This window comes from Setaria italica, chromosome III, assembly GCF_000263155.2.
Source record: "Setaria italica strain Yugu1 chromosome III, Setaria_italica_v2.0, whole genome shotgun sequence".
NCBI classification, from domain to species: domain Eukaryota; kingdom Viridiplantae; phylum Streptophyta; class Magnoliopsida; order Poales; family Poaceae; genus Setaria; species Setaria italica.
In genome coordinates, this window is record NC_028452.1 from 18,111,242 (window position 1) to 18,122,899 (window position 11,658).

At 52.2% G+C, this 11,658-nt stretch overlaps 1 protein-coding gene across 1 annotated transcript; it reads right to left on the reverse strand.

Moving 5' to 3' along the window:
• Positions 1 to 4,602: 4,602 nt before the first annotated feature.
• Positions 4,603 to 7,177, reverse strand: LOC101772394 (UPF0503 protein At3g09070, chloroplastic). Its single transcript, XM_012844354.3, has one exon. It carries the CDS (start codon positions 6,828 to 6,830, stop codon positions 4,851 to 4,853), a length of 1,980 nt encoding a protein of 659 aa, XP_012699808.1. The 5' UTR covers positions 6,831 to 7,177; the 3' UTR covers positions 4,603 to 4,850.
• Positions 7,178 to 11,658: the final 4,481 nt, after the last annotated feature.

The window sequence follows — 11,658 nt, forward strand, 5'->3', positions numbered from 1 at the left end:
CACAGCAAAATCACCGGTTGATCTTCAATCATCAACCGATCCAGCCCAATCCGCATCTGAAAGCGCACTAAGCAATGTAGTGTTGGACTTCCTTATGCTTAATCCAACATCTGCTGTTCCTTTCACATATCGCAAAATTCTCTTTGCTTCACTCCAATGAGCTATCGTAGAGGCATGCAAAAATTGACAAACTTTGTTAACCGCATATGCTATGTCTGGTCTAGTTAATATTAAATATTGCAATGCTCCTACTATGCTTCTGTATTTAGTTTCATCTTCTGAAGATAACAGTTTACCATCTTCTTTAGATATCTTCTCAGTAGCCGACAAGGGAGCAGGAGAACTCTTGCACTTTGTCATGCCCACTCTTGTCAAAATATCAGATGCATACTTCCCTTGAGATAATACTATGCCTCCCTGCATCGGTTTAACTTGAATTCCAAGAAAGTAATTGAGATCTCCAAGATCCTTGAGAGTAAATTCTTCTCTCAATTTTCCAAGCAGCGCAGTCACAACGTTTATGGATGAGCTTGTCACAATAATATCATCAACATATATCAACATAAATATAGTTACTTCTCCTTTTGAGTAGATGAATAAAAATATATCTGATTTAGACGCCTTGAAACCAAGATCAAATAATTTAGAACTGAGCCTAGAGTACCACGCTCTAGGAACTTGTTTTAGACCATATAGTGCTTTCTCCAATTTGTGCACATAGCTTGGCCTTGAACTATCCTTAAACCCAAGAGTTGTCTCGTATATACTTCCTCTTCAAGAACACCATGTAAGAACGCGTTCTGTACGTCAAGCTGCCTTAGACACCATCCTTTCGACACGGCTATAGACAGCACCAATCGTATAGTTGCAATCAATGCTTCCATCTGACTTTATTTTAACTTTGAAAACCCATTTGCAATCAATCAAGTTCACTCTGGGCTTTGGAGGAACTAAACACCATGCCTTATTCTTGTGGAGTGCTATGATCTCTTCTTCCATTGCTCGTGTCCACCTCTGATCAGTCAAGGCTTCATTCAAATCATCAGGTTCTCTTGTAGAATAATAGCCTGTGTATCTAATTGTGCCATCAGTGAAAGACTTTGGCTTTGAAATTCCACTTTGGGACCTAGTTTTAGGTCGTTCCTGTACGGGGGCAGCAGATTGACTGATACACTCCGTTGCCGCAGTGGATCCGGAGCTAATGGCGTGTGATCCCGCAGGCCATGATTGATGTCCTTCGTTTCCACCATTCTAGAGACGCCACGTGGAGGAGCTGTCGTCACGCCGGGATGCGATACATCACGTGGAAGCAAGCGAGTGGAGGCTGAGCCGGTCGATGCCGCGCTGTGCCCGGGCGGCGCTCCAAGCGAATCTCCTCCGGGATTGCCGCCAGATCCTGTCAGCAGATCTTCATCAGATTCCGTGCCACTGTCTCCTTCCGAAAATGGCAAGAACACCCGATTCAGCTGATTTAGTCCAGTGTTTTGAACGGAATTTTCTTCAAAATCATCCTGCATGTCAGCCACAGTTCCAAAAGCATTATCATGGTCATGAGCATTAGTATAAATTGAATCATTGCTATTTGCCTCCCCTTGGCTGATATTGCAAAGATGATCGGGTAAAAGGAGAATTTCTTGTCGAAGACGACCTCTTGCATTTTCATGCAGAGCTTCAAAAGGAAAGACATCCTTGTCAAACACTACATACCTTAAGATGAAGACACGACCAGAAGAAATATCAAGGCATTTGTAACATTTGTGACGGGAACTATATCCAAGGAAGGCACACCTTTTAGACCGGAAAGCTAATTTTCTTGGATTAAATGGCCTAAGGTTTGGCCAATAGGCACACCCAAAAACTTTGAGCAATGCATAGTCAGGAATCTCACGTAGAAGAAGCTTAGCTGAAGTTTTAAAATTTAAGACTTTACTTTGCAGGAGATTGATGAGATATGTTGGGGTGAGAAACACCTCGTCCCAAAACTTCAATGACATTGAGGCTTTTGCTAGCAAGGCCAATCCAACCTTTACAATGTGTCTATGTTTTCTCTCAACCGACTCATTTTGTTGATGAGCATGGGGTCAAGAGACACAATGGGCAATTCAATTTTCTAAAACAAAGACTTCAATTTTTCATACTCACCACCCCAATCAGTTTGCGTAGCTAAAATTTTCTTATCAAATTTTCTCTCCACAAAATTTTAGAAGTTGAAAGACATGAAACTCATCAGATTTTCGTTGGGGAAGGTATATCCAAGTATACCTACTATAGTCATCAATGAAACTAACATAGTAGGTATGTCTCCTAACCGAGACAAGAGCTGGCCCCTAAACATCAGAGTGGACAAGATCAAGCGGTGCAGATGAGATATTATTAGACTTTGAATATAGGAGTTGATGATTCTTGGCTCTTTGGCAAGAATCACAAACAAACTCAAGACTATTATCATTAATATAAGGCAAGCTATTATTTCTAAGAACATGAGACAATATAGGAAAGACAGGATGCCCTAAGCGACTATGCCATCTCTCAGCAGATGGTTTATTTATGCAAACACACTCTTATTCCAATTTTCCTCGAATCTTGACACCAAAGGATATAAGCCTCCTTCACATCTTCCTTGATGAAGAATTTTCTTCGTTGCTTGCTCCTTAATAAGGAAAAAGTTGGGATGAAATTCAATATAAGCATTGTTATCACGAGTGAGCTGATGAACAGATGCAAGGCTTTTATGAGAAGAAGGAACATGGAGAATATTTTTAAGATGTAGATCACGAATTGGAGAGTGCAAAATAGAATGACCAATATTTTTAATACTCATACCTATCCCGTTGGCTGCATGAACTTGTTCGCGGCCTCCATACTTTTCACGGACCGTCATCTTGTCAAGCTCAGCAGTAATATGGTTGGTTGAGCCACTGTCAACATACCAATTGAACAGATAGGCCAAGACTTGCTGATCTTGCGCAAGCCATGTAGCATACGCCGAATTTGGAAGAACCTGCTTGGATTTATCTTCCTTGACGACTTCAATGGTTGGAGACGGCGCCTCGGAGGATCCATCTATGATCCCCATCAATTGGGCTCCTCTGGTAAGAGGGAGCACATAATTATCCCGAGTCAACTTCTCGGTGACTTGAGGTCCAAGAGGTGCGGTGATGGCGTTGGAGGATGTCGAAGCCATGGCAGCTGTAGACGAGATTTAGAAGAGGGTTCTAATTACCACGTAAGAAAATATGGTAATGAGTAAACGTGGCTATCTTACCCGGCGCACCACGGTTCCATGTTTATATATAGGTCTGAAAACTTTAGTAGGAAGGAACTCGGTTTAAACAACAGCTATCCCTACCTCAATCCTACTCTATCACATGTGAGTTAGGGGGTGTTTGGATCTTTAGGATCTCCTAAAATTTATGTCACATCGAATATTCGGAGGCTAATTAGGAGGACTAAATATGAGCTAATTATAAAACTAATTACACAGATGGAGGCTAACTCACGAGACGAATCTATTAAGCCTAATTAATCCATCATTAGCACATGTTTACTGTAGCATCACATTGTCAAATCATGAACTAATTAGGCTTAATAGATTCGTCTCGCAAATTAGTCTCCATCTGTACAATTGGTTTTGTAATTAGTCTATATTTAATACTCCTAATTAGTATCTAAACATTTGATGTAACAGAAATTTTAGGAGGGACTAAAAACAAACACCCCCTTGCATGACTTGTAATCTAGAGTTACAATCGAGGGGGAACTACGATTTATGACAAGATCCTTCCACAGGCAACGGTGGGAACGGGAGGGAGCCACGGGGAAGAAGAATTGGGTAGCTTGGCACGGGCACGGGCACGCGGCACGCCGGGTTTTTGTAGAACAGGGGCCGGCACGCGCCTAGGGACTGACGGAATATGGGAGCTGCCTTTAACGGTTTCCGAGGCGGCGGCGGCCGCTACGGTCCCAGAAAGCACCGGACCACCGCGGGCCTCGAGTGTGGCCGCCGGGCGCCGGGACGTTGCAGCTGAGCTGCCGAGAGTGCGGCGTCGTGCCGCCCGGCACGGCGTGACTATGCATCGCCACTGACTCTGCCGTCTCTCTCTGACTTCGTCAAAGCACTTTGGCACGATCCTAGGTAGCAAGACACGCAATGTACAATGGAAGGGAACAAATGCTATCGGAAGATGACCGATTTTGAAAAATGACATCAGAAGATTTCGGCTCAGAATAATACCACTCAAGGATCAAACCATTTTATCTCGCCCCTAACGTGAAGCTCACGATAGTATTGCGCACGACTGCACGAGGCCTGACCGGCTGCTCGCCATGCTGCAGAACCGGCGATTGGCTCTGGACCTCTTCCGTAGTCTACTAGTGTTCCTTTTTTTTTTTTTTTGAAAAGAAGGCACTAGTGTTCCTTGTGGAGAAGAAGGCGGGAGGTCGACCATGGCCGCCTGCTCCAGCATGTCGCCATTTCAGGGAGTGCTCTGGAACAAATTTTCCCTTCTTGACTACTCGATTGTTTGATTGTTTCCCTCCATCGAGCATTACAGCAAAAGAGCAAACTGCAGCAACACAGGACAGTACCGATGGGAGAACGGATTCACAGAAAAGCAGCACCGAGTAGTACGACGAGATCATGAGATTAAACTTCATGTTATCCAGCCCCCGAATGAACAAAATCATCACTGCGCTACACATGGATGTAAACGATTTATGGTTATGCCACCACTGCCCAAACCCCTGAACATCTAATCCATCAACTACTGAAACTGTAACAGCTTCATCTGCACCTCGCCGTCATCGTACTCAGTACAGCCCCAGCATGGTCCGCGCGAACGACAGCGACCTCAGCTGCCGGCCGCCGCCGGGAGGACGGCCGTCCGGCGGCCGCTGGCGCTCCGCATCGGCGTTAGGTAGAACCGCAGCATGCCGTTGTCCGCGTGCCCCGGCGAGTGCCGCGCGCTGCGGTTCCGCTCCAGCGCCGCGCACTCCTCGCGCCGCCGCTTGACATTGCCCTGGGGGTCCACGTAGCTGTGCCTCGAGCTGCCCAGCCCGCCGCTGTTGCTGCTGAACGAGCTCCGCGCGCTCGCGTTGCTGTTGCACCGCTGCATCCGGCCGTTGTACCCGCGGACGCGCAGTTCCGGCCAGGGCTCCGAGAACGCGCGGTCCGCCGCGTCCGAGGCGGCGGAGCGGCGCCCGGCGGCCCGGCGGTGGATCAGGCCCCAGAGGCTCCACGCTTTGCTCCACCGCCGCGGCTTCTTCGCGGGGCCGTGGAACGCGCCGTCCAGGCTGGCGGAGAAGTCCTCGACGAGGGAGCTGGTGCTGAAGCGGTGGTGGTCGAGCAGGTCTTCCGCGTGCTGGAAGTGGTAGAACTCCGAGCTGCCCATGAGAGGGGACTCCTTGCCGTTGGCAGTGGCGGCCGGCGCGGCCACTGGCACTGGTACGGGCACGGGCACAGGAACTGGCTTTGGGTCGGTGACCTCGAAGGACCTGCGCACGGAGCTGGACCGGTCAAGGCTCCGGCGCCGCCGGCTTGACGTGTCCATGTAGTAGTCTCGCGTCTGCGCCGAACCGCCGGGGATGTTGGCGTCGGCGTCGGGCTCGGGCTGGGAGTCGTCTTCCACGGGGATTTGGCCGTCGGAGCGCTCGACGATGCCGGCGGGGGAGTCCTCCAGCGCGGAGAGGATGGGAGGTAGGCGGGAGACCGGCGGCGGCGCGCGGCCGAGGCCAATGCCGGTGCCGGCGCCGAACAGGTAGCCGTCCCACGACGCGCGGGGCTCGTCCCAGGAGAAGCCCACATCATCGACGGACATGCGGCCGGCGTCAACGGAGAATCTTGGGTCTGTGTCGCACGAGCGCCGGCCGCCAGCGAACTCAGAGCCGGCTCCGCCACGGTGGAAGCGGCTCCGCCGGAGGAATGAGGGCTTGGACGGCTTCTCCGGTGGGGGCATTGCCGCCGCCGCAGCCTTGCTGCCGGCGGCCTCCTGCTTCTTGATCTTCTGCTTGCGCCTCCACTTCTGCCACTTCTTGCTGAACACCGAGGCGGCGAGCCAGAAGCTCCCGGCGATCTCCTTGAGGTCCTTGGGCGGCGGCTTCTTGGGCTGCTGCGACTGCGAGGACTCGAGATCTATGTGATCCTTCATGGCCCTGACGTCCCGCACCGCGGCGTAGGCCTCGGTCTCCATCTCCCCAGACGTATCCACCACCAAGACGGGCTCCACCACCGGAACAATCTCGTCGGAATCCTCGGCCACAGCGATCTCCTCCTCCAGGAACACCTCCGGGACGCACGCCGGCGGAGGAGGCGGCGGCTGAGGGGGCGGAAGGACCTCGGCGGCGAGCGCCGCCGCGGCAGCGGAGGATGAGGCCGGGAAGGCGCCGAACGCCGTGCCGTCGCGGACCCGCTCGCGGTCGTCCTGGTGGAAGAGCGCCCAGAGCGTGCTCCGCCCGCGCACGTCGCAGGACCGCCGTTGCGGCTCGTACGCCCCGCCGGCGCCGGCGACGGCGGCGGCCAGGGCGTCGCCCCCGCGCCCGCAGGAGAAGGATTTGCAGCGGCGTAGGTCCGGCAGCGTGGAGGCGGCGGAGCCCGAGGGGCCACCACCGGCGGCGGCGGCGGCGTTGAACGGCCGGGAGAAGAGGGAGCGGATGGCGGAGGTGGACTTGCGGCCCGGCGCGGCGGCCACGGCGGCGGAGGCCTCGAGCCCGGCCAGGCGCTCGCGGAGGCAGGCGGCGCAGAAGCCCGTGAAGGACTCCCCGGGGTGGAGATCGCAGGTGGTGCTCACCGACCGGCGCGGCGGTGGCACTGGAGGCTCCATCTGCAGCGCCATTGAGTTGGGTTACCCTGGACAGGCGGCTAGCCGCGGGTTGCCATCACCTTCCTTCGACGCTCATGGTGGTCGTTTTGTGGATTGGGAGGGATTGGGAGAGGATGAGCGTCAGAGAAGGCGGCTAGCTGCAGAGAGGGATTGGGAGAGGAGGGGGGGAAAGGGCGGAAGGGAAAGAGGTGAAGGGCTGAACGCCTGAACGGAATCACGGGCCCCGTCGCCGGCCTCTCTGAGCGCGCTCTCTCTCTCCTCCCTTCCACACTGTTCTTCTTTCGCTTTTTCTTCCGGTGGCCTTCTTGGGGTTCGGAGCTGCTGGTTTCCTTTGCTTTTTACTCCTTTCCCAACGGAGGGGATCGAAGATCAAATGCACACGCTTTCTCACTCTAACCTCATCCACACTGTACCTCCAAGTTGTGTGTGTGTGTCGATCGTATTACCGCCGTGTGATCTCGCCAAGATATGCCTTTCAGAGTTCGCTTGATCCAAAGGTGATCATCGCAGCAGATTCTGCGTGCGTGGGAGCATCAATGTGAGTATGTGACCATGTCACAGGTCACAAAGTAGCATGCAAGTTTATGTGTTTACGGTCTCTTTTGAAAAAGTTTGTGTGTTACAACATGAATTTCAAACCTCCGAAGAACTCGATTTGCCCCCAACATGGTGGGAAGAAAGGAGAGAAAGGAGGAGGAAGAGAGGAGGAGAAACGGATTATGGTTATACTTTCAAACATGGTGAGTTCTAGGGGCATCGAGCCTCATGGTTAGATGAAATTGGCTGGTGCCCCAACTAAGAGTCGAGATGGCAAAGTCTAGCGAGGGCCAGGCTACGGAGAATGTCCAGGGCTGGGCGAGTAGCCATAGTGGTTAGTAAGGTCGGATCAAGAGAATAGAACGTGGGAGAAGGGTATCACGACGTGTTTGTGAGAGCATTAGGGTTAGCGATCGAGCGGAGAGACGATAACAATAGCTTGTCGTGTAGTTGTCGGAATGTCGCGCGCCAAACGGCACAACCCGGTTACAACCGTCATATTTGGGACACGGTCCACCGTGTGCCAACTGTCAACCTTTATCTACCAAGTTTCTCTAAAGAAAGAAAACTTCAATCTACCAAGCCATCCAATTCAGAAAAGGAAAGTTTGGCATCGTTAACGGACCTGGTATTGATCTTCGACATTCTATTACAAGCCGTGACAAAGTTATTTGGAGTCGTGGGATCTTCATCCGCTCTAGACAGCGACCAATAAAGTCTGTGCTTGCCGTCACGTTTGGCCGTGCCAACAATTGGCACATCCGCGGATGGACGCCAACAGGACGCAACATTGTTCACCACCTACTGCTACTGTACAGCAGCTACGGCCCAAGAGTGATGTGTCATGTATGCTACTGGTATAGCACTATTCTAGCTGCAGCGTTGGATAGGGCCTAAAGGAACTCGTAGCTGCCGGACGGTAGCGTAGACATTATAATTGTGGCGTTGGCACGCTCGGCAGCAGCTAGCAGCCAAAGAAACGTGTTAAAAAATGTTGGCACGCCAAACAACCCTCCTGTTTAGAGCAAGTGCCGGTGCTCCTTTGTTTTACCTGTACAAACTCCGTCGCCCGGATGAGCAAGCGTCGAGGGAAATCGAGCAAATGCAAGACGCACGTGTCAAAGTAGCTGATCACGTTGTGTACAGACATGTGGATAGACTAGAGTTCAGTTAGAGCAGTTAGAGTTTCGTTCCTCACCTGCACTCTCGGTCCACGATCCGTTTTCTTAGGGGTTTATTGGCACACGTTGAGCTGCACCGGTGTGTATATATGTACACCGAATATGATCAATACAAACGTTTCGCCTGAAGATCCTAACAACCTTCCGCTGCTTTTTCCTCTTCTTCTTCCCTATGGCGTCGAGTTCTGCTCCCTTCGATGGCACCAACCTCTTCGTGGCGGGGTCCGTGGCCATCTCCACATCGACGACGCAACTCATCAACATCAAGTCTCACGTCCCCATGACTCTTGATTTTGGTGACTCCAATTTCGCCACCTAGCACACCTTCTTCAACATTGCTTTCCGCAAATTCAGCCTCGTCGACCACATCGATAGCACCGTCGACACCCGCCTCATGATCGACGATGCTGAGTGGACGTAGATCAACACCTGCATGGTCTCCTAGCTCTACTCCACACTCTCCTTCGACCTCCTCTCCACTATGATCCAGCCACACGACAACGCCTACACTGCGTGGACCGCCATCGGCTCCTAGTTCCTCGACAACGTTGTCCAGTGCACTATCCAGGCCCGGCAGATGCTCCACGCCTTGCACCAGGCCAACATGTCCATCACCGAGTACTGCGGGAAGATCAAGGTCCTGGCGGACACGCTGCGTGATGTCAGCTCACAAATCAGGACCTTGTCATCAACTTGCTGAGCAGGTGCAGACATCATGGATCCGGCGGCGAGCGTGTTGGAGGTGGTGCCAGTGGATCGCGAGGTGGCAAGCATAGCCGTGGACGCTGCCTTCTGCACCCGGTTGGCGATCCAGACCTCTTCCTGGAGAAGGAAGGACCGCGCTTGCAGAAACGTGGCAACCGCGACGCCGAGATGGTGGAGACACAGTGGGCAAACTTGTCGTTCAGCCCGTTCAGCAAGTTGACGATGAGGTCCTGATTTGTGAGGGGCGAGCCGACATCACGCAATGTGTCCGCCAGGATCTTTATCTTCCCGCAGTAATCGGTGATGGACATGTCAGCCTTGTGCAAGGTGTGGAACGCCTGCAGGGCCTGGACAGTGCGCTGGACGACATGGTCGAGGAACTGGGAGCCGATGGCGGTCCATGCAGTGTAGGTGTTGTCATCTGGCTGGATCACGGCGGAGAGGAGGTCGAAGGAGAGCGTGGAGTAGAGCCAGGAGACGATGCAGGTGTCGATCTACGTCCACACGGCGGCGATCATGACGCGGGCGTTGATGGTGTCGTCAATGTGGTCGACGAGGCTGAATTTGCGGAAAGCAATGTTGAAGAAGGTGCGCCGGGTGATGAAGTTGGAGTCACCAAAATCAAGAGTCACGAGAACATGAGACTTGACGTTGATGAGTTGCGCCGTCGACGCCGAAATGGCCACAGACCCCGCTGTGAAGGGGTTGGTGCCGTCGGAGGAGGTAGAACTCGACGTCATGGGAAGAAGAAGAGGAAAACACAACGGAAGATTGTTAGGATCTTTAGGCGAATGGTACATGAAAGAGTTTGGGATGCAACGCGTTTGTATTGATCACATTCAGTGTAAATGTATACATGCCGGTGCACCTCAACGTGTGGCAAGAAACTCACGAGAAAACGGATCGTGGACTGAGAGTGCAGGCGAGGAACGGAACTCTAATTGAACTCTAGTCTATCCTCATGTCTAGACACAACGTGATCATCCTAAACTCTTTCAGCATGGGCTACACAAAACCGTAAAAAAAAAGTTTACCATCAGCAAAAAGAGAAGGCGGCCAGCAACGTAGGCGAAACTGAGTTACAATCAGCAAGAAAAAGGAGGCAAAAAATTTACCATCAGCAAAAAAAAAGGGAGGGAGGGGCCAGCAACGTAGGCGAAACTGAACAAAAGTGCCGGATGCTCAGCTCTGACAGGCGGGGGTGGCCGGGCCGGCAGCTTCTGTGGCCCGTCCGGGCCACGTGAGACATCTGAGGCTAATCAATTCGTTCATCAGCGACGAGGGATGGAGGAGAGTGGAGAGCCGCCCGTCCTTGCCCCACTTCGTCATCCCACACCCCTCTCGTGACGTAGAATTGCAGTACCATCCCGCTTCCAAGAAATGAACGATCTTTACAGAGCCTGGTTAGCTGTTTAGCACATCCATGATCCATCTCAATGAAAAAAAAAGATAAAACCCAGCCGGTGTCATCCAACCAGCTTCCGTGCATATGGATTTTCATGGGATTTGGATCAGTTCAAGACTAGGGCAACTTCAGGGAATCTCGCCGGTGGAATCTAACACCAGTGGCTTGAGCCATGCCTAAACAAATGTTACTCCAGGTGAAATCATTTCCACTACCTAGCTCGATTTAATTCAGCTTCTACCTACAGTAAAAAAACAATAATAAAGCATGACGCCCTCCCCACAAAACACAAAGCTTTCTGTTGATGACAACAGGCATGCAAGAATGAGCTCTCACTTTCCAGCTTTCCCCTTTTAACCCCACCTCCACGTCCCCTTCCCCTCCCCGTTTCTCACTTGCTCATGACTCATGACATGGCCCAGAAAAGCACGGGGGCCAGTTTGGCCATTTCCCTCAAGGCCTAAGCAAGCGCACAGCAACAAGAGAACAAAAGACCATGCATGCCATGCAGTAGGGTGTCACTGTCCCTCTCCAGCTCTCCTCCAGATTTGTCCTACTTAGGCAGGCATAAACCGAGGCCCAATCCGAGACAAAAGAGAGGCATCTGATGGCAAAAACAGCCCAGCTCAGCAGCTCCTAGCGAGCGAGCTTTGCTTAGCCATCAGTTGTGTCACACTAGTGGAAAAGGAAGGTGTGAGAGGGAGAGCCGCACTGCACTGCACATGAGGGCAAGCCAAAGCTGTCGCCTTCTCGAGCTCAGGGAATGATAAACAATCATGGCGCCTAGCCTTTGCGTCCTTTCGATCGGGAACAGTAGTGCTACCGGTGCCCTCTCGCTCTCACCGTCGCATGTGCGATCGGCGCGGGCGCCTCCGCCGCGGATCCAAGTGGACGTTGCTGGCTGTTCTCCATGTGTTCTTTAGGGATTAGGGGACTTTGAGGGAGGCCTTGGCATGGCAGGCGAGAGGCCCGAGAGTCTGAAACGGACACTGTCGCAGCGTTCTAGGAAGGA

What these genes read in the sequence shown, in the direction of transcription:
- LOC101772394 (XM_012844354.3), bottom strand. Translation starts at nt 6,830, where the DNA reads ATGGCGCTGCAGATGGAGCCTCCAGTGCCACCGCCGCGCCGGTCGGTG.